Source organism: Euprymna scolopes, chromosome 10 (genome assembly GCF_053919585.1).
Source record: "Euprymna scolopes isolate OS-2025 chromosome 10, ASM5391958v1, whole genome shotgun sequence".
NCBI classification, from domain to species: domain Eukaryota; kingdom Metazoa; phylum Mollusca; class Cephalopoda; order Sepiida; family Sepiolidae; genus Euprymna; species Euprymna scolopes.
The window spans coordinates 23141429-23166123 of NC_136491.1; the positions used below are offsets into that span (position 1 = coordinate 23141429).

A 24695-nucleotide genomic window follows, 5' to 3' on the forward strand; every position below is an offset into this window, starting at 1 on the left:
ATTTTGTTTTCAAGTAAGATCTTTGACTTACTTGTTGTTTCATCAAATACTGCATTCCATGTTTAAAAAGGATGTGTCCTCTATAGTATTAGACCTAACTGAATGGTTAATTGTAGGTATTGACCATTTCATACCCTCTAAAAAGTTTCAGCAAAAACCTAACAGCCAGCCATGGTTCTCTCCAGAATGTGCTGCTGCCATTGCGCACAGAAATCACTTTTTCCACTGCTTCAAACGTAATAGATGTATGGAAACTAAAGCCGTTTTCAGGACTGCCAGCAACCATTGTAAGAAAGTAATAAGGAACGCAAGAGAGTTGTATGCTCAATCTGTTAAGTCCAAAGTAGCTGAGCAGCGGCTTGGTTCCCACCAGTTTTGGCAAATAGCAAACAGAATCCTGAACAGAAGCGTGTGCTCCATCCCAACTATTATCAATGGATCTGAGGTAATCTCGTCAGCATCAGACAAAGCCAAACTCTTTGTCAAGAACTTTGCAGCTAATTCTACCCTTTGCGACCAAGACCGCCAACCCCCAATATTTCCTCTTGTATCAGAAAACACGCTATGTGATATACGTATATCTGTACGTGATGTTGCCAAGCTAATCAAAAACCTTGATTCCAGTAAAGCAACTGGCCCTGATGGTATTCCAATTATAGTACTCAAAAAACTTCAACCTGAACTAGCGCCCATACTTACAAAACTGTTTAAACGTTGTCTTAAGGAGAATAGTTTCCCATCTCCCTGGAAAATCTCATCAGTATGCCCTGTATTTAAGAATTCAGGTGATCGCTCATCCCCCTCTCAGTACAGGCCAATAAGTCTCCTGTGCGTCATGAGTAAGTTGCTAGAATCTGTATTAAATACAGAAGTAATCAAACATCTCAACAAAAATAACCTTCTTAGTGACACTCAATATGGTTTCCGTTCTGCTAGATCTACAGCAGATGTCCTTACAGTTATATCGCATAGGATTAGCAAATCTCTCGACGGTGGCAATCTTTCTAGGGCAATTGCTCTTGACATATCTAAAGCCTTTGATAGGGTATGGCATAAAGGTTTACTTCATAAGATCGCTAGCTATGGTATAGCTGGAAAAGTCTTCTCAATTATTAAATCATTTCTTTCTGATAGATTCATAAGAGTAGTAGTTGAGGGGCAAAAATCAGAAGCTCACAATATTAATGCCGGTGTCCCTCAGGGATCCATCCTGGGCCCAACTCTTTTCCTGATCTACATTAATGATCTTCCAAATCATATCCTTACATCATTTGTAGACATTTATGCTGACGACACTACCATTTATGGTACCACATCTAAGACAGTAAACGAGCAAGTTCTCTCCAATTCTCTCTCCTCTGATCTTGAGCACGTAGTACAATGGGGAAAGGAGTGGCTGGTTACTTTTAATGCATCTAAAACCAAGCTTCTCTCTTTACATCATCAACATTCTAATCCACATTTGTCATCAATTGAAATGAATGGCTCTCGTCTTCATGAGGCCTCAAGTTTTGACAAGCTTCTGGGCTTGACCATTACTCCTGATCTTAAATGGAACACGTATATCAAATCTGTTGCCAAGGCCGCTGGAAAAATGGTGGGATCTTTCTATCGATCCAGTAGATATCTCACTGCTGATGCTATTCTCTATCTATATAAGAGCCAGGTACGTCCAAGGATGGAATACTGTTGCCACATCTGGGCAGGAGCTGCTAGAAAGAACTTGTCCTGCCTTGATAGAGTTCAAAATAGACTTCGTAGCCTCGTAGGAGATGTCCTTTTCTCCTCCTTGCAACCTCTATCTCACAGAAGAGATGTTGCGAGTTTGTCTCTGATGTATCGTTATTTTCATGGAAAGTGTTCAACTGAGCTTCAATCTATGGTCCCCCCTCGCCAAACTTTCACAAGAAACACTCGTCTAGCTGTAAACACTATCAATAATTTCCCCCACTCTTTATCTGTGCCTAAACCTAAACGTAGATTCCATGAACAAAGCTTCTTTCTTAGAACTGCACGCCTGTGGAATTGTCTTCCGTTTTCCTGCTTTCCGGCTGACTACAATATGGTTTTGTTCAAGTCTAAAGTAAATAAGTTCTTGATGAGCCGTTCCATATAAGTTATTAAATTTACCAAATTTTCATTACTAATGATTACTATATTGACCAACTTCTACTGTACACTCTTTAACCCTTATCCTTGAGTGGCCTCTGGGCCTTGATAATGTGGTGATGCCTTTGTAAAAAAAAAAAAAAAAAAAAAAAAAAAAAGATCTTTGACTTACTTGTTGTTTCATCAAATACTTCTGCATGCAAAATCCGATTCCGCATTTTGCTAATTCCTACCTTCTGATGAGAAGGTGAGTATTTCTTCGAAACTCCGCGGATGAAGGACTATCCATTTATCTAGTGTTTCCTTTTCAGATTAAATATGTTTTTAACTCATTTCAAAGTGTTTTTTAACATATTTTATTAACTGTTTGCTCATATTATAAGCTCTGTTTCCTATTTGGTTTTATCGAGCTTTTATATCTGGCTGAGATAATTTTATAAATATTAATTCTTTGATATTTATAATTTACTTTAATTTTACCATCTTGGATCATTTTGGTAAATTCAATTGTAATTTTCATTATATATATATATATATATATATATATATATATATATATATATAGATTTATTTAAGGAATTTTTGTTTCTTCCAGTAATTTTTTTTTATCCTGACTAAAAGAAACTGTAACTAATTTTGTAGACACACAAAAAGTATTCCTTTTGTTCTGCTAATGTTTTTTCAATGACAATTTCTTTCTAGGAAACCTTGGCTAACTTGGAAAGGCAAATTTATGCATTTGAAGGCAGTTACTTGGAGGACACTCAGCTCTATGGAAATATTATTAAAGGATGGGACCGTTATTTAACGAATAACAAGTACGTTATCATTTTTAAACGTTTTTGTATGTTTATATTATTTTTTTTTATAGGTTAATTTCATTCTTTTTTTTTTTTTTTTTTTGTCTATACCTTTCGATCTCTTTGATGATATTCTTTTAGTAATTCATAATTTGATTTTCATATTTTATAGCAAACTAACATATCACTCAATAGCTCCTAGGTCTGTCATATAGATGGGCATCGCTAATCAAAAAAAAAAAAATTTTTTATAAGGTACTAACCTCAAACAACATGTGTTAAAATTAGTCCAATCGGATTATTAGTTTACAAATTACAGTTATTTCAGTGAAGCTACAGTTGTAAATTTTCAAAACGTTGGAAAAATCTGAATTTTCTGTGTTAAAAAAGAATTATTTAAGCAATGCAATGACTTAAGTGTTATACAGATTTGGTTTCATCAGAAATAATGTGTAAGAAATGGTGTACTGACTTTAAAACATTACTGTACAGACATAAAATAAAGCTGAATGCTAAAATTATTTAAATTTGGCATTTGTCCTGGAAAATAAAACAAAAAATGTCAATATACTTGTTTTAACTATTAGTGGGACGATTCTAATATTTTTCTTGATTCCGATACAATTACTGATTCTGGTTTAAATTTTCAATTCCAATACAATTACTGATTCTGATCTTTTCAAAATCTCTGATATGTAGTTGTAAAGTTGTTTTCCTATTACTTTCTTTTCAGATTAGCATAAAAACCTTTGTATTGTATGCATCTATTTTCTCAAACATAAAACATATACTTTTGGAGTGATCAATTTAATTTAATTTTATTGGCAATGTAAAATCGATATTTATCATTTCATCTTTAGTGCCAGTAATGCAAAATAAGGTTTTAAAAAAGATAAAATTAAAAAGCAAACAATTAAAAGAATTGTTTTGGCATTAGAAAATAAGCATTAATTTTACCGATTCCGATCCTTTGAAAAAGTTACTATTTTTTCGATTCCGGATTCCGATTAATCATCCCAAACTAGTTTTAGCCAATTGTAGACTAAAGTTTTGTGAGATAGACGAGTTAGAGATATCAGAAAGCAATGTATTTGCCATTTTTGCATGAACATTTGTCGACGAGAAGCCGTGTTTTTAAAGTGGTTGCTGCATTTGCTCACAGTCTATCAAAAATAGATTCAGTTTGCAACGGTTTCGACATCAGAAAAATGAATTTTTGTGCTAAAACAGTGGACGAAAGATTCATCATTTCATCAGTCTGTTGAATGGACAGCAGCAAATGAAAATGATGCAAACATCAGCAAGCAAGATGTTGGCTTCTGTACAGAGTAGAAAAGACGACATGATTTCATTTCCGTTTGATGAAAACCAGTTTTCTTTTTTTGTTGCAGACCATCTATTAGTTGGCCAGTTGTGTACAAATCCCAAGAGCGATCCTTCTGTAATGTTTGAAAGTGACACAATATTCAACAGGACCATTGCTAGCACCCTCAAAATGCTTCATTAAATTGCCACGAATAATGGACGTGCCCAGGGTGATGGAAACAAAGTTTCTGACCACGGTTATAGTCTTTGATGTAGTTTCAAATGAGGGCCACATCATATCACCTCACATGTTCGAAGTCGGCTTGAAAATCAACACCAAAGTGTACCTGGATGTGCTGAAGAGTGTAGTGATCCCCTAGTGCAATCAGGTGGCTGCTGGGTGTGACTGCAGGACTCGAGGTCAGCCCGTAAGTTTAAAAAGACCAAGGCTTGGCTTCAGAGGGAGTGCTATGACTTTGTAGCCTTCTCTCACTGGCCTCCCTTCTCTCTCGACCATAACCTGCTGGACTGCTTTGTTTGGTCATACATTGAGAACATTATCAACATCACCTCCCACAACACTAAAGCCAGCCTGATCACTGCTATCCACCGAGTATTCGCTAAGCTCCTGCTGGTGCTTGTAGAAAAGGCATGCTCCCATTTTGCGGATCCATTTTGAGGCGGTGATTGAGGCTGAAGGCGGTGATTGAGGCTGAAGGCGGCTACATTAATTAGATGTCGCTCTACTACATGGTGAAGTTATCTTAATTGATTTTTTTCAATGAAACTTTAAAAATAAACTGTAGTGTTGTTTTCTTTAGAGCGACACTTTTATCATTCTACTCTGTATTAGAAGTTGATTGCAACGATGGTAAAACTACGATTGCACTTTGAATTGCTTCTACACCTCGTTCTTCAGATCTGACTTTTTGCAGACTTCAAAAGAAATTTGGCTCCAATGAACACAATATTTGAAATTAAGGGGTCTCTTGAGCCAGAAGACGGATTGTTTGGCCAAAATGACCACAAATTTTTATAGAAGCATTGAAATCAGTTTATCATTCTAGAACAGTGTTTTTCAGCCTTTTTTGCTGGAGTACATTCACTTGTCATCCCTTTTTTAAAAAATGGAATTGTCCGATTGTCAGAAACAAGATTCAAGCAATCAAGCAGGCATATTTATATATATATATATATATATACATACACACACTCCTCCACATACAGTACTGTTTCGCTGTTTCACAGCTCATCAGTGCGGCTAGACAGGCAACTACCTCAAGCCAGGATTGAAACCCGACCGCCTGTACAACAGTGAAGGCTCCTAACCACTACGCTATCATCGTGAGTTTAACGATGTTTTGACATCATCCGAAATACCGAAGCTCGATTTGTTTACACAAAGAACATCGCTTTATACGCTAATGGTAATTCGTGTATCACTTCTCAATATGCTCAACTATGTATATATCCACCTGTCATGCCGTTTTTTTTTTTTTATAAAAGATGGAATCACCTGATCGTCAAAGACCAGATGCCAGCAAGCAAGAAAGAAAGCAAGCAAAGTCCACAGTTTTATGATTATATAGATATATGTATTTGCTGATATATATTAAGAATATTAAGTTGAATGATTCGGAATAAGAAATTCCAAGTGTTTTGATTGTAATGTATTAACTCGATGTTTTGTCATTTTAGAAATACAAACAGCAAAGCGGACAAAAGAAATCGGAAATTTAAAGAAGCTGATCGATTGTTCTCAAAGTCTTCAGTAACTTCTGCTGTTGTAAGTTAATTTTCCTTTTAACGTTTCGTATCCCATCTCACTGGCTGGAAGTAATATTTGTAGGCATCATGAAACCGCACAAACAATAAGTTTTTGTATCTATTTTGAAATACGATCTATCATTGCTGATCAGTGTCTGGTTGGTGCAGATCACAAATGGCCATTATTGTCTTTTATACTTTGCGGCTTTTAAAGATTACAGCAGAAGGGAAATAACTCTGGTTAATTCTTGATATTCACATCCAATATATATATCATTTTGAATAAATTGGAATGTTTATTGAGATGAATATTATTTATTAATTTATTTATTGCGGACTATTATCCTCATCTTTTTGTTGTTGTTTCACAATGTTTCGACCAACTATTCCTCTAGCCTTCGTCGGATGGTAACCGCGATGGGATAGGAACTCCGAATCTCTTAACTGCATTCTCAGCAATTACTGCCTTTCATAGTTGTTTTTTCGTCTCACCACGTTTTGGCCAACTAAGCCTCTGGCCGGCTTTGGGTAGGATTGAATCTCTATGGTTTCAGGTGAGCATTGTCTGAACATAGCGGTTCCAGTCCTACCCAAAAGCCGGCCAGAGGCTTACTTGGCCCAAAACATAGTGAGACGGAAACAACTATGAAAGGCAACTAAAAGCTAAGGCTAATTAATAGTCAGCAATAAATTAATTCACATCCAGGTTATAATAATAATTTTTCTATTGCAGCGTAGGATGTTTATACATAGTTTCTATTTTTTTTTTTTCTCCTATTATAGTCATTTGTTTTCATCATCATTGTTTCATGTAGTGATTGCTATAGAAATAAGCTTCTTTTCATGAAGAAAGATGACACAAGGAGACATTCGTTGAGTTTTCCTCAAGGTTTTATTTGGAGAAAATTGACCTGGGAGAGAGAGACTAATATTATCTTATCTAGTTATGTACTTCTTATCTTACTGGATTGAGTGACACACACACATTGAAATAACATTCCGCTTTGATTATTTGTATATTATTGGCCATGTCTTATTTGCATGGCTTCCATGGAGAAACTGATTTGAAAACTAGTTTTTGCTTGTCTTGAAAACATGTCATTCCTCATCGTTCAACTTTTTTTGTTGTCGACCTTTTGACCTTTTGTGCTCTGTTGCAACTTTACGTCACCCATCTTTCATTCAACCCTAGCGATGATTCTGTTTTACACAGATTTGGTTTATCATGCACTTAGTGTGACCCTTGTCAAAATCCACACTAGCACGTTTTTTTTTCTTAGTCATGTTCGCTCCAAACAAGGCATATTGCCACTTGGATGTAAGGGGCTAATATTTGGGACCATGTTTAGAGGAGATGAGTGAGATGTCAGTTTAAACTTCTGCATATCAGGAAAACAGGTAACAGGAAGGGAATTCCAAAGTCTAGCAGTCCGAGAAAAGATGTTATTCGAATAGAAAGGTGTTTATAAAAGTTAAACAACTTTTCTCAATGTTCAGAGTATTTTTCACCAAAATGTCTACTTTTAATGAGAATTTAAATAAATTCTTTGATAGCATTATTGACAAATTAGTTTCAGAGAAAAATATTACGTTTGGACAAAGATAACCAAAGTTTTTTTGGGCCATAATAATGACTCATTTTATTTTGTTGTATCGTCAATAAATGAGAATAATGTATTTATATAATGAAGTAATATTGATAGACGATCTCAGGAGAAGACTAGACTGCAGCTGTGGACCAGATGGATAGAGAATACTCACCTCCTCCTACTGACATGGGAATTACCCCTTCTGAGGCTCTTCCTTCTGATTCAGAAGCACCCCGGTTCCAATGGAAAACGCTCAACTGCCTGAGAACAGGAATGTGAGCATAGGTTCACAAGTATATAAAAACATAAACAACTCAAAAGAAAACGTAGTAAACACATGTGGATGACAGTTGGGCTCTTGGTGCGTGTGTGACACCATCATGGGAAACTACTCTAAGCGCTAACCTCCACATCTTCTTCTTCTCTCGAGTTTGTGTTCGTCAGTTGATGTCAGCTTATCTCGATCTGCTCTGAGCCACAACTTTCGTTCAACTGTCCCAAACTGGAAAATTGTTTGCAGCTGTTGCAAACTCAAGACTGTCCGTAAATTGTCTTTAACTACCGCAAAATTCACTGCTACTCTTAAACTGTTCGTAAACTAACTGTAAATAAGAGGTGCTTTCAATAAGTTTACAGACTTTCTGTATATGCATTTAAAATTGCTGTAGACTCTTGAAAATTCAGTATGTTATTGCTATACATTTTATGAGATGTTTAATTTTTATGATTTTAGGTTCAAATGAACAGCTACAGCAGGAATTGGAATACACTCTACTAAAGCCTGATTGTCACAGCTGGTGAATTTCAAAAATGCAATCTGGATGTGAGGACACTTTTGAAGAACGATATGCAATAAAATTCTGTTTTGAACTTGGAAAAAATGCCACAGAAATGTATGGAATGCTTTAGACTGCTTTTGGACCATCTTGCATGAATCAAGTATCAGTTTTTGAGTGGCATAAGGGATTCAAGATGGGCAGGGAGTCTGTAAGGGATAATGAGAGGGGTGAAAGTATTAAGGGAATCAGAACACCAGAGTTGATTGGCCAAATATAGAATTTTATCGACAAGGACAGTTATGTATCCATAGAAACAATAAGTGCACTGTTTAATGTCAGTGTGGGAACTGTACAAACAATTATTCATGAGGAACTAAAGATGCCACCAGTTCACAGCTCCATCCTTGTCGCAGACTATTTGGCCAAGATGGGCATCAAGACAATTCCTCATCCTCCCTATAGTCCAAACCTTGCTTCGTATGGCTTTTGGTTATCCCTAAGCTCAAAGAAAACCTTAGAGACTGTCGTTATGAGACAATTGAGAAGGTGAAAGGCTGGTACGAATTTCGTTGACACGCTCTCACAAGAAGACGTCAATGGGCCTTCCAGAAGTTGTTGGAATGGTGCAACAAGTGCATTGCAGCCAGAGGAGATTACTTCGAAGAGGGCTAGAATTTCATGTGTCTACTATCAATGTAAGTGTCCATACGAAAGAAGTCTGGAAACTTATTGAAGGCAACTCGTATATCGACTGTATATCCCATGTTTTGTCCTTGATTAACAATCCTATTTCAGCTTTCTTTTGTGTACCTGTGTACTTCCTTTACATTGTCTTTCTACTAACTTTACTTTCTATATTGTTCTGCTGATAAACATATTTCCTCTTTTTTGTCATAGTTTTTCTTTTTTTTACTTTCTAACATTTTCTTTTGGGGGTGGGGAGGAGTGTTGATAGTCTCACAGTGTTTTTTTTTTGTTTTATCCTTTTTTAAAATTACTTTTTATTTATCCCTTGCTTTCCTGAAGTTTTTTCATGTTTTTTAATATTTTTAGGCTGTAAGCGGAATAGCAGATAACACAGAAAAACGTGAGTATAATACTAAAACTTAGATAATCTTGCTTTGTTTACTTAATTATTAATGTATTAGATGATGGGAGGAAGAACAAATTAGAAGAGTAAGAGGATAATGTGAACAGTCACGATAGCAACAAGTGTTTTGATTGAATAATAAAAGTTATAGCTTTGTAGCTTTGCAGGCTGGTAATAATTCAGACGAACACATTGTTATGGTTAACAAAAAAAAATCTATTACCAAAAGTATGTTACGGAAGTATACTTCATTGTTCTGAGACCATAACTGCCATGGATTGCGTCCTAATAACATGTTAAATATAACTATATAGTCTCTGGGTAAGTCTATTATACTTGAAATAGTTATAATTATTAATGTTTCTGAACTTTTGAGATGAGGATTGGTTATTCGTATTGGATTTTTCGGACTACTGTTCTCATCTTGAGTGTCATTTTCACAACATTTTGGTCAGTGTTCCATCCAACCTTCTTCGGGTGCATCTTGTCGAACTCAGCAAGGTTTCTGTCCAACTCGAGAATCTGGATGGAATTTCAAACAAGACCCTTTATTTACTTAATGGGAGTCGCATTCTCTTGTTTCGTCCGCTATGACTGGACAGATGTATTGTATTTTTCGATCACCCACACTGAGAATTGAACTTTCAACCTTCAGGAGAATATCACTTTTACAATTGATTTTTTTTCAAGTACTCTAACCATTTGCTGATAGAACGAGAGCATGCTCCCTCCATGAAGTAAATAAAGGGTTCCTAATTGTCTGTGTTTTTGAGATGAGGTGTTTTCATTTATTGAGATTGTCGGACTGACTTCCTCATCTTGGTTGTTATAGTCACAACGTTTCAGCCGTTTTGCCCTCCGGCCTTCATCAGGTGTTTTGTATCGAACTGGGGAACCGTTTCTTAGGAGTCTTGAACCCAACCCTTTATTATTATTACGGGGGTACCGTGTTCGAACTCCAGCTAGGCTCTGGAACATAGTTGCTGATTCTGTTTTGAATGTTACTTTTCACTGCCTTCGTTCAGGATTGAACTCGGCACCTTTGGGTAACGTCTAGGACCACTCGGCCATATGTCACTAGGACATGTAATAGCACGTAATAATAAAAACTGCCGAAACGTTGTGACTATAACAACCAAGATGAGGAAGTCAGTTTGACAATCTCAATAAATAAAGGGTTCCATTCGAAAATTCAGTGCAGATTCCTGAGTTTGACAAGGTACACCTGAAGAAGGTTGGAGGTTACATCAACGGAAACGTTGTGAAAATGACACTCCAGATGAAAACAGTTGTTTTAAGAATGCAAATAATACAAATGGTCCTGGATATGACCTTAAACTATATCCGATGGTGAGGCCCCAGCTTGTGGGCTTTGTGGAGTGTGGAGTCACCCTTTAATTGCCATTGCTCCCAGGTCCACTCTGACCCGGAGTGGTAGTACCTGTTAGGGTCCCAACTATGGGTAAAATAGAAACTAACTTAAAAAAAAAAAAAAAAAAAAAACCAAGTATACTCTATTAAAAAATTGTTATTCAAAATCACTGGATTTGGCATTAAATAACCTGAAAATGGTTGATATGCCATAAAACAAAAACAACCAAACAAATAATACAAATAATTATAGATGTATCAATGACAACAGCAGCAATTTGAGGCAATAAATCAGCATCTTTTTGTTACGATCGACATCTCCGATGCTTATTTGTTAAGTCTCCCTAAAATTGAATTTTATTTGCTCTCTTGATATAGCGTACAATCACTTTCTCTGAAGGTTGATGATATTGGTAGTTATTATTATTTTTATGATATGACAAAGTCACTGGTTGATGAGTGATTTTTGTCTGCGCCATGGAAGTGCCTCTTAAGGAACTGTTACTTTCTGATATGGCAGACCAGCTCCCTAGTTGTTAACCACGATAAAATGATACACATCCTCTTTATACCAAGGGGTTGATATGTCGTCTGCTACGTCAGCTTGATGGATCTTGTATCCATTTTTTTAGCATCATTCTTAGCAGGAGTTTTCATCATAATTAATTCTCGCCTGAGAATTAATTATCTGCGCTGGGACCTTTAGTATTGAAATTAAACGTTTATAGGCATTGTAGTAATGAACAAGCAACACATTTTCATTCTTTCATAAGAATATAAATTTATTTCTTCCAATTTAAAGAAGGAACATTTTTTTATACTCCAGAGTTAGGGCACATGACCAACCTGTTTGTAGCTGACCAAGATCAGATTCCAACCTTTTACGACCACTGCTTGCATGTAAATTTCAACTGCTTAGAATCGATTCCTGGTTTCAATTTCTTGCAAACATCACTAATAACACTCAGCTCTCAACTGTTACCCAGCGTTGTTTGTGGCAAATGTGTAACATATTTCTACTAAACCTTCTATCTTTATTGTTCTTTATCTGTTTCTCTTACTCCCCCCCCCCCCGATTCTCCTCAATCCTCCTCATCCCAGCCCATTCATCTCTAGCTAGACACACATGCACACAATTCTCTATATAAGAGACTAGCAGGCTGCCCGACGTTGCCTGGTTGTAAAATATGCATAAATATTTTATTTTAATTCATGCAGATTTCTTATTTATTAGTATAGAACCAATTCTACTGATTATTATCCAATATATAGTAATGATTTCAAATAAATAAAATAAATAGGACTTGGGTACCAGCCACCAGAATCGAAACCAGAACATTTAGTACTTCAGCTTTAGCTGTTATTTATCTCTCCAGTGTAGTTACAATCTGAGCTATGGATAGATGGGTATGAAAGATTAAAAATTAAGCAACTTTGAGCTATGAATGTTTTATTTTGAGAATGTCTGAAAGAAACAACAGACATAATGTTTTATTCAACTTACCCAAGATCAGCTATTTTTTTTTTTTCAATTTTGTCACCTTAGCAGCAAGTTTTGCTGGTTAAAAACCAAATTGAGAGTGTGCTGCAGATCCAAATACCCTATATATCAAATTTCAAATTTATAGACCAAATATTCAGAAAGAAGTTTGGTAGAGACTTTTTGCACACACACCAACAAGGTCACTTTATATATATTTGTGTGCTAGGACATTTCCATCTTAAATTTTATGCAATTATGCAGAATGTAAAAACTATGCATAAATAAAATTCAACTTAATAGTGAAATAGTGTAAGATCCCCCAGTCGCAGGTCACCAGATGTGGCCTCTGATCTCATTGAAACTGCAATGGTCGTGATCGTCCTCTCCCGGGAGCTCTTTACAAGATTCTTCTGCGTTGCAGGCCTCGTCGTCAGTTCCCGATGCCAGTGTCCGCTGAAAATTAATTAGCTTCTCATGCAGACCAAAAGAAAACAAACACAGAGGTTTCTAGTCTACTGCAAGTTAATTTACGAAATTTACAGATGTTTTACGTATGTACAATTGTTCAGTTCGCTTACACCAGAAAACAGTCCGAAACCTTATTCGTTCTCCACGATGGTGACGATGGACGGACAGGGGGTGTGGCGGCTCTCTGGCGTTAGTGCTCTTGTCTCGAGACTCAGCTTCAATCTGCCCCTTTCTGGCCCGGGCATTTGCTTGTATTGGAAGGTGATGGGTTAGGGTAGGCTGTTCCCCAGACCAATCACTGCTGGATACGTCAATCCGGGGAATTACTGGTTCTTTGTGTGTGTGCAACCCTGCAAACCTTCATGGGCCCACGAGTCTGAGGCCACAACTCAAATTCATTCATACGCCCAGAAAGGTTGATACTTTAACCTCTTATACTCAAAAAGCCAGACATCCTTGAACTGGGGTTGGTCAGGCCAAGAACGAAATTATATTTCATTATAGCTTTCCAAATGACATCTCGTCATTTTTCTCAAACAATAAAATATATGTCTGTTTTACAAAAACGATAAATTCATCCTTTCAGCTAGGTTACCCGCCGCTGTCCGGGCACCCAATAATGCTTAACAGACAATATCAGCATAATTACCTGGCCTTACTCAGTGTTTAGGGGGTCTCAATCTCCCCCAATGAGGAGCTGTATTGCTCCTTGAGGCGGTCACGCCACAATAGAACCGATCATCTAATAAGAAACAATAAAAAATGAATAAGCAATTAACACTTGTTTTTCAAACTTCATGTAGTTGTTCGTATATCCATAACTGATTATATTAAGAAGTTTGTTTTAATAAGTTCTAAATAGAAAAAGTAGGCTTTTAATATCAACGTCAGAGCGAGACAAAAGCTCAACTTTATAGGTGTATAGATTACTTGTGGGATTAGACCATTTTATTTCCAAATTAGTACATTACACTGCCCCCCCCCCTCCTCCCATCTCTCTCTCTCTCTCTCTCTGATGAAACCTGGTCCAGCTGACTCTTAGAGAATGTATATTTTTTTCTAAATTTTATATATTATTCATCCATGGCAATACTGGTCAGGAATAAACAAACTTTGTGTTTGTGGGTTTTTGTTTCGCGATTTTTTTACTTTTAATTAGATATACAAACATACATACACTCAAACAACTACGCTTTATATAGTAGATAAATTTATTTTAATTTAGAGACGGAGCGGTTTTCAAACTTGAGAGTTAGGGTATACAATCAACCCGTTTGTCACTGATCGAAACCGAATTCCAATTTTATGCAACCACCGCTGACAGCGTCCAAATTTCAACTGCACTGGACTGAATCTTGATTTTAACTTTTTACGACTGTTTTTAATAACACCTAACTACTTGCAGATCTTCCCTCATGACAAAAACAGGAGAGAGAGAGAAAGAGACAGACAGACAGACAGAGATGAATACCTATATTATTACTAAATTTCAACAGATTGTTCTGAAGGCTAACCCCTCTAGCAAAGCCCATGTCAGCCACATTGATCAATTCTTTTCACCTATCAACTTCGATTGCATAAACAACCTGGCTTGCTGATGTGTGCTGACATTTCGGGATGATGGCAACACTTCTTTAAAATGGTCTCTCATCATTGTGCCACAGTGATGGTAGTGCTTATTGTGATTACTATTATTTTTTATTTTTATTTTTATTTTTTTCAGGAGAAGCTGCAAGTCCAATGACAGAGACAAGCCAACCAAGTCAGCCTGAGGCAAACAATGATTCCTCCACTTCAAATGGTCAAGTGAACCTAACCTCTTCTACCACTACCGCCACCACCACCACCACCACCACGACAACCACCACAAGCAATAATGTTACCAATAATAATGCTGCCGCCCCTGGCAATGCCGCTAACACCACCATCAATGCCATCACTTCCAACAACAACGCCACTACGACCACCACCACCACGACTAACAATAGCAGTAATAACCATGCAACATCACAGAATCACTCGGGGAAAGTTACAAAAAATGCCGTCAGACATAAAAAAGGAAAAGCAAAATCTAAACACAAGTAAGCAAATGTTGGTTCTTGTTCAGAATTCCCCCTACATTAAGAAAACAAAGCTACAGAAAACGTTTCATGATACACAGACTTGTGACGGAACGAAAAAGTCAGCTTCCTAAAATCACATAAATTGATCGAGTAGTTTTATTTTTATAAAGAAAATCATTTTTAAACAATTTCAAGCAGTTAGAAATCGTAGGCATTGCAAGGTTGATCTCACAATTTTGGACGATTGTGAAGTTATCTACCCTTGTTTCTTCAAGATGACGATGCGAGATAGTTTCTTTTTGCTTACACATGAAAATTAATTTTCTTGGTTAGAAATAAAACCTTTAGATTAATTTACATAAATTTTTGAAATATCACATTTTCATTCTATCACGGGTTATGTACATTATCCAGCCCGCTCCCCTTCCTAAAAAATTAAAAAAAAAAAAAAAAAAATTTCTCTAGCAACATAATCGGTAATTGTATACAGAAAAAAATAAAAAAATTGGTCTGTAAAAATATAAAAAAAAGAAAAAAAGGATGGTGATAAATAATGAATATGTGCTAAGATATTTTTATAGCATTCGTTATCAATTCTGAGCGAATGTTGTGGCATTCAATAATGGTCATATCTCACATTAACTTCAACCTTGTATCATATGCAGCCCTATTAAGGAGTTAGGTAAATATAAGTAAGCATCTGACATCAATTGAAATGTATGGCTCTCGTCTTGGGGAGGCTCCATGTTTTGACAAGCTTCTGGGTTTGACCTTTACTCCTGATCTGAAATGGAACATGTACATCAAATCTGTTGCCAAGGTCACTGGAAAAATGGTGGGATCCTTCTACCGCTTCAGTAGATATCTCACAGCTGATGCAATTCTCTATCTATATAAAAGCCAGGTACGTCCAAGAATGGAGTACTGCTGCCATATCTGGGCAGGAACTGCTAAAAACAGCCTATCCTGCCTTGACAGAGTACAAAATAGACTTCGTAGCCTAGTATGGGATGCCCTTTTCTCTACCCTGCGACCTCTCTCCCACAGAAGGGACGTTGCGAGCCTGTCGTTGTTTTATCGTTATTTCCATGGTAAGTGCTCGTCTGAGCTCCAATCTCTGGTCCCCCCTTGGCAGTCTTTCACGAAAAACACCTGTCTAACTGAAATCACTGTCAGTAATTTTCCCCACGCTTTATCTGTGCCTAAATCAAAACGTAGATTCCATGAACAAAGCTTCTTTCTTAGAACTACACACCTGTGGAACTCAATTTGGATATCTTCAAGTTCAACATAAACAAGTTCCTGATGACCCCCCCCCCACCCCCCTTAAGACACTTTATCAGATCCCCATTATTAATGATTACGATATTATCCCATTGATTACTGTACACGCAATAACCCTTATCTCCGAGTGGCCTCTGGGCCTTGATAAGTGGTGACTTCGTTGTAAAAACAAAAAAAATGAATTGGTCACTGATCTTATGTAAAACTAGGGTTGAGGGGCACCCGGCTTTGCCCGGGCATAAAACATGCTTAAATATGATATTTTAATTTGTCCAGATTTCGTATATATTATTATAAAGTTGTGATTTCAAAAGTAAAAAGAAAAGTTTTTAGGTGCCATCAGCTGGAATTGAAACTGAAACTGTGGCATTCAAAGCTGGTGACGTTACCACTGTACCAACGTGACACGCATATGAGCCGATTAAAAATAAACAAAGATGAATGTACAAAATGTTTAACGATTTTTAAAAAATTTTGACCCATTTTTTTGATCCCTTAAAAACAATTTTAACCGGCTAAAGACCCAGAAAAGAACACCCCATAAAAAAATCCAATCATTTGAAGCTCCTAGTGCCGCTCTGTGATGTTTAGTTTTGGAGGAGATAATTTGAAAATATGGAAACAGACAGCCAGACAAACATATAGCCATTTATGTATTAGATTTTTGTAACTGAATCTTTGCAATGTTTAGATAAAAGTAACACATTACAAAAAATTTCTCGTTACTTGTACAGTTTTTAATCAAGACATTAAAAAATGAAAATAGCGAAAAAGGTTATATTGTACGTATCCGTTTTGAACTGAAAATCTCCGAAAAAAAATTTCACTTAATTTGATCAAGTAGTTTTTTTTTTTTTAATTTTTTTTATTTTTACAGCAGAAAAACATGTTTTTATGGCAGCACGTTGAAGGCAGACATCTTGGAATTTAAAAAAATTTTGTTTGGAGTTTAGAACACGGCACGGGGAGATAACTCCAGTTAAAGTGCCGACACTCCCTCCCCATCTTTAATACTAGCTTTTCTTCATAAAAATCAAACCTTTTGCTCGGTATCAGAACAAATTGTTTTTTCGCTGTAAAACAAAAACTACTTGATCAAATTAAGTGACATTTTTTTTCAGAGAACTTCATTCCATAACGGATACGTACAATTTAAACTTTTTTTCGATATTTTCATTTTTTAATGTCTTGATTAAACTGTACAAGCGCCAAATTCTCCATTAAATTATGTAACTTTCTCTGATAAATGACTTTACTTGTTTAAATTGCTGTATAGATAAAAATTTTCTTGATAATAATCCTAGATCCCATGTTTTTTATCAACATATATCAAAGTAGAAAACTTCTATGAATACAGAGGATTTTTTTTTTTTTTTTCAACTAAATATAGCAAATTACTAAGACTTGATAATAAAGGTTTGGTTTTAATCTATTTCAATATTCTTTTTCAGAATGGATGCTAAAATTCGTAAAACTAAAGAGGTAAGTCATTTTAATTACTAAGAAAATGCTGGTTTATGCCCTGTTTCTACTAAATGGTGTTATTCCCCTTTCAATTTTTATTGGGTTCTACTTCATTATTGTAGCGAAATTTGAAACGAATGGTATCTATTGAATTGTCATGTCGCAATAATGAAAATATCCAAAACTTCTGAAAAACGATAAGGTACAAAATTAATTATTAATGGCAATAAACTGATCTAGTAAGCGGTGGCTGAAGGGTCAATCAACTTGCTGGGGAATGGATGAAACACATCTGGAAAACTAACATCTTTTCTACAAATGAGGCCATTAGAAAAGAAGGAAACACGGGTGCTTGAGTCCATCATCAGGAAGAGTATACGTCTCCTGTATTCTTGTTGTGTTGGGACGAATGGGTTTCCCCTCCAACTTCGCACATAGGGCTCCGAGGCAGGTGAGGAGCAGAAGAAATGAAAAATCCAAAATCTGTATATGGCAAATATGAAGCCTCAAAAAAGAAACCATTGTGAAGTTTCAGATAAATCAAGTTCAGATTCAGAAGCAGAATCACAAAACCAAAATCTAGTTCAAAATCTTCGTATTTTATAATTATTGAAGCAACCGAAGGAGAACCGATAACAAAAGTGTCTCCCTTTGAAATAGAGAAAATATTTTCAAGTATCAAACCAAAAATGGTAAAAAAAACTAAATAACGGCACACTACTAGTGGAAGTAGAAAGCCAAAAACACAATAAAAATCTTTAAATGGATAGTTTTTAACAAGCAAAAAGTAAAAGTCTAAAAGACGCTGAATACTAGTAAAGAAGTGATCAAGAGTTCAGAACTATCCCTAATTATCCTAAGAAATCAAAATGTTATCGATGTAAAAAGAATCCAAATTAAAAAAATATGGTGAAACTATCGATACAAACTCCTATATCCTAAGTTTTAATACCCATCAAATCCCAAATAACATCAAAATAGGATATGAAAAAATAAACGTAGAACCATACATACCAAACCCTCTCAGATGCTATAACGGTCAAAAGTACAGGCACCATCGAGACCAGTGCACACGCTCTTCAAACAAGACCCCTGCAGATTGCCAAAAAGAGCCAACATGTACTAACTGCCAAAACGGTTGTAGTGCAAACTCAAAAGAATGCGACAAATGGAAGCAAACAAAAGAAATTACGAAGATAAAATATACCAAAAATATAACTTTCCAAGAAGCTCGTAACCTAGCCGAAAATACAAGATACTCTGAAATAACAAAAAAATGTACAGCATATCACCGGACCAAATAACCAAATAACAAAAGCAAACCTATCAAACATCAAACCGGAAAACATTGTGAAATTACTCAATGAAATAAGGGAACTAATGGAAGAGTTAAAAAAAAAAATATAAAACAAATCAATATCAAAAATAGAGATTTCAAAATTGAACAAAACTCCCAAACTAAAACTTAACTCAAAAGACCCACAAAACCCCAAAGTACTACAACACCCACAAAAACAACCTCTCACCAAAAAAAAAAACAAAAAAAAAAACAGATATCAAAAAGTGTCCATGAAGGAAAAGGAAACAAACCACCAACCAACAAAGAAGTTAAAATCAAAATAAACAGACCACGTTCATCTTCCAGGCCAAGAGACTCACTCCAAAACAGATTTGAGGAAATGGACATGGAAGATTGAAGAACAGACACCAACGACTAACAAAAGTTAAAAATAAATACATAAAATCCATAACGCAAAAAATCATCCAATGGAACTGCTGGGGCCTAAAACCCAACATAAATGACTTATTACTTCTTATAACAAACCATCAACCAGCCATCATATGTCTCCAAGAAACCTTTTTAAAAGCTAAAGATAAAATATAAAAAACTACAAACAATACAACCACATCCACAATACCAAACAGAGAGCCTCTGGAGAAGTATCTATACTTATTAGAAATAATATCCCACAAAGCAAAATAGATCTAAAAACTAATCTTCAAGCCATTTCTGTAGCGGCCACACTACACAGAACTATAAATATTTGCACTAATTACATCCCAACCCAGGATCCAATAGATGAAATAGAGCTGAACGAAATAATAAATCGGTTACCCAAACCCTTCTTACTGTTTGGTGATTTCAATAGTCACAACGATATATGGGGATCTGCATACTTGGATAAGAAAGCGAAGAATCTTGAAAAAATTATTAACGACAATGACTTGTGTATATTAAACAATAAATCCAACACATACCTTCATCCCGCTTCAGGCACCTACTCAGCATTAGATCTATCTTTGTGTGACCCTACTATCTTCATGGACTACAACTAGAAGATTCTAGAAGATTTATAGGGTAGTGATTATTTTCCAGTGATTTTTAACAAATCTGAAAAACAAAATTCCATCTCTCCCAAAGGAAAATAAAAAAATCAAATTGGAAGGAATATAAAAAAAAATGCTAACAAAACGTCTCAGAGGAGGAAAACCCAAATAAATCTATAGAATACTTTTCTAAAACATTAGCAGCCATTGCACATGAATGTATACCAAAAAGTAGCAGAACTAACAAACAACAAAGACCCTAGTTTAATGATGAATGCTAAAAAGCAATTCACCAATGAAAAGCTGCCTCACGAAAATTCAACTTCCAACCAACGAAGTACAATTTAAACCTTTTTAAGCAAAAAAGAGCAGTAGCTCGTAAAGTTATCAGAGAAGCAAAAAGAACATCATGGAAAGACTATATAAATAAAATAAACTCAAATACAAACCCCAAACAAGTGTGGAACATGGTAAGGAAAATTTCAGGCAAAAACTCACCCTCCTCTGTATATCATCTCCTACGAAACAACATCAAAATAACAGAGACAAAAAATATAGCAAATCTTCTCGCTGAAACCTTTCAAAACAATTCCTCCAGTAAAAATTGATCAGTCCTTCCAAAAGACAAAACAAGATACAAAAAAAAGATAAACAAATTAAATTTCAACTCCAACAATAAAGAAGAATACAACTATCCTTTTACTTAAAATGAACCCCTAAAAGCCATAAACGAAGCACATAATACAGCTACTGGGGCGGATGAGATACATTATGAGTTTCTGAAACAACTTCCTTCCAAATCTATAACACATCTTTTAAACACCCTCAACAAAATGTGGTTCAAGGGAAAACTACCCAATAGCTGGAAACATGCTATCGTGATCCCCATCCCAAAGCCAGAGAAAGACAATTCAGATCCACAAAATTTCAGATCAATTGCATTGACAAGTTGTCTCTGCAAAACATTCGAAAGAATAAATAAACAACTAAACTGGTATCTGGAAATGAACAACTCAATTGCCAACATACAAAGTGGTTTTAGAAACAAAAGAAGAACAATGGACAACATGGTCCAATTGGTGACCTTTATCAAAGAAGCATTCATTAAAAAAGAATATGCAATAGCTGTCTTTTTTGATTTAGAAAAAAGCTTACGATACAACATGGCGACAGTGTGTAGTAAAGGACTTTTACAATCTAGGATTAAAGGGCAGACTACCCATACTGATAAAATATCTTCTATCTGATAGAAGTTTTAAAGTAAGAATCGGACCCACCCTATCAGACACCAAAATACAGGAAGGAGTCCCACAAGGATGTATTTTATCAGTTACGCTATTTAATATAAAAATTAATAATATTGTAAATTGTGTAAAAAATGAGATAAATGGCTCCGTATATGTGGATGACATTGTAATCTGCCATAGATCCAAAAATATCCATACCTCAGAACGCCAATACAGATGTGCATAAACAAACTAACACATTGGATGACAGAAAATGGCTTTAAATTTTCAACAACCAAAACTGTGTCCATTTCTGTAGTCATAGCAAAATGCACAATGACTCTACACTCAACCTAAAAGAAACAAAAATCAAAATAGCTGACCAACATAAATTTCTGGGACTTATTTTTAACAAAAACTCTCCTTCATTCCTCACTTAAAATATTTAAAACAAAAATGTTTGAAAAGTCTACAACTATTAAGGGTTATAGCAAATACTGAGTGGAATCAGACTGCTCATCACTCCTAAAATTATATAGAACTCTGATAAGAGCCAAACTAGATTATGGAAGCTTCATATATGGTTTAACTAGAAAAAAGTTATTTTAAAACTCTAGATTCTATCCATCACACAGTATTTGCCTTGGGTACATTCAAAACCTCTCCGATAGAAAGCTTATATGCTGAAGCCTATGAACCCCCACTAAAATTAAGACGTGAAAAATTAGGCTTACAATATGTAAAACTAAAATCAAATCCCCAAAATTCTGCCTATCAATGCACTTTCAGCAACAAAATTTTCTATAAAAATATTGCACGAAAGAAACCATTCGACACTTACACTATCTCCTACACCAATGCGTCAACAAACTGAACAAAACCTTATCAGAATTGACCACCACACTGGAAATATCAGCTGTCAAATGATCCTAATAGAACAACTTCTGGAAAAAAAAAAAAAAATAGTAATAGCATAACGAAGGAAAGATTTGGCTCCTTCGGAAAAGCAATCTTATCCATAGCAACACAGAAACTTAAACGACAACATCAAAGTTGACATTGAGGTACAATTCTGCAGAATAGCATGCCACGTTAAATGGGTACATGACTTCAATCAGAACTTGCAGAACACGTACAACACCATCACGGTCCTGGATATGACCTTAAACTATATCCGATGGTGAGGGCCCCAGCTTGCAGGCCTTAGGGAGTGTGGAGCCACCCTTTAATTGCCATTGCTCCCAGGTCCACTCTGACCTGGAGTGGTAGCACCTGTTAGGGTCCCAACTATGGGTTAAATAGAATACGACTTAAAAAACAAATATACTATATTAAAAAAATCGTTCTTCAAAATCACCAGATTCGGCATTAAATAACCTGAAAAGGGTTGATATGCCGTAAAACAACCAACCAACCAACAACACCATCACCAATCCGATCGCCGCAGAGAATACAGACACATTTCCTACGTACATTCCTATATCCAGACAATCTAAATTTAGACAGCAAACTAACAAAACAGAGCACACTACTCATCATACAATGAGAACAACATAACGTCTGACCCAACATTACAAGAACACAATTACTCATTACACAATTACTCATTCTCAGAAACCTAAAATAAAAAAACAAATCCAATATTCCTACTAGTGATGGGACAATTCCAATATTTTTCTCCGATTCTGATACCGATTCTTTAGAAATGTCTAATTATTTAACTATCGAGTTATTTTTCCCTTATTACCGTAAAAACACGTTAAATGTGCAAATATTTTTCTAAACATAAAAATACACTTGTGAGGAACGATCTATTGATTTTAGTTTTACTGGTAGCTTTAAATCAATAAATATTTATTATTTTATCATAATTACCAGCAATGAAAGATTTGTGTTTAAACAAAATCAAATAAAAAAAAAAGACAATTAAAAGAATCGTTTTGGCATCGGAAAATAGGCACCAATTTTTTCAATACAGATTCCAATATCCCAAATGTTTCGATTTTTTTTTTTTTTTTTTTTTTTTTTTTTTTTTTTTTTAATTTATTTATTTTTTTATTCTGATTTCAATTAATCGTCCCAATACTAATTCCTAACCCCTGATAAAGGAAAAGAATTCTGTGTTTATGCCTTGGCACTAGAACATCTCAACAACAAAACATGTATCCACCACAAACATCTTCCCCAAAGAAATAGATCAGATAAATATGACATGATCCTAATATGTAAGAGAAAAAACCTCTCTAACAAACACAAATGAAACCTCACCACCAGAAACCTAAAATCATAGCGGGGCTATAATGCAGAAATAGCCAGACGACCCCTTTGGAGTTACCAAACAGTCATCCCTGATACCCTCTCTCCTCCCATGAACTAATGCGACCTTTAGAGCTGAAACCATTTAGACGCCCCCCCCCCCGCCATCTTTTTCTCATGCTTTCTCTTTGTCTCCCTTTTTTGTAATTTTTTCCTCTCCCCTCCCAAAAGTAAAAAAAGAAGGAAAAGTAATCTTTTCGAAAGCCATTAATTCAAAAGAAGCGGATTAAACCAATTATTTTTTGTGTTATTTGGACTATGATTCTCATCTTTTTTTTTTTTCCCAACATTTCGGTTGATGTAACCTTCGACCATCTTCAGGTGCATTCACACTGGATATTATCAGTGAATAGTGAAAAGATTTATTTGCTTCCCCAACAAACACAGCCGTTCGAAATTTAAAATGCAAATAGCGCCAAGTCTTTCTTTGTTTTTTTTTTTTTTTTTTTTTGAATGAAATAGTTTTAGCGAGGAAAAACAAAAATCACGTGGAGAAATTTCAAAAATTCATTCTATGCAAAACTAGCGCACAGGATAGATGGCGAAAATCACCATGTCACGTTAACCGAGCTATAATATGAAAGCCACAGTATATCAGTCTGCATGCTGTGCACCTAAGTCAACACACGAAGATGACTGAAAATGGCCACGATGATTCCAGTTTTTACTGTATCGTGGAGGAACTAAAAAGGGACTTTTCGGATATATTACATATGGTGAAGGATTACTAAATCGCCACAATGTATTTTGATGCAATTGCAGGCATCCTAAATAAAGATCAGACAACAATCAACTTGGAGCTTACGCCAAGCAACTAAAGGATTTGCGAAAAAGTGATAATAAATAATTGGGACGATGCCTAACCAATAAATAGATAAAAAACCGAGAAACATTTAAGAAAGAAAGGACCAATATATAACGAAAACAAAAGATACGAGAGTGGAGAATAAGGAGAGGAAAGATTGAACAGTACATAGATCTTACTATTATTTCCTGATTCCTCAGAGATTTTTGGACTGGATATATTATCTTTTTTTATATTTTGTTTTTAGGTTGTTGTTTACATAAGTTAAGTACTATATGTGATTTGTTCAGTGGAAGAATGATGTAAGAACCACTTGATAATTTTCACAAAAAAAAGAGGTTAAATGTTTGGAGCATAATGATACTTTTTTGAGCCTTTAAATGGAGTTGAATAATTGTGTAATGGAATAAGTTTATTAACTATTTAAATACAATCTTACAATATCATC

At 35.5% G+C, this 24695-nt stretch overlaps 1 protein-coding gene across 1 annotated transcript in view; it reads left to right on the forward strand.

The window, feature by feature from the left end:
* LOC145285865 (uncharacterized) overlaps positions 1 to 24695 on the forward strand; it is a 48678-nt gene that overhangs the window by 7315 nt on the left and 16668 nt on the right. The window contains exons 2-6 of the mRNA XM_080134309.1: positions 2812 to 2927; positions 5913 to 6000; positions 9403 to 9436; positions 14485 to 14842; positions 17560 to 17590. Of these exons, the coding sequence (XP_079990435.1) occupies positions 2812 to 2927; positions 5913 to 6000; positions 9403 to 9436; positions 14485 to 14842; positions 17560 to 17590 (627 nt within the window). The remainder of the gene's footprint in view (positions 1 to 2811; positions 2928 to 5912; positions 6001 to 9402; positions 9437 to 14484; positions 14843 to 17559; positions 17591 to 24695) is intronic.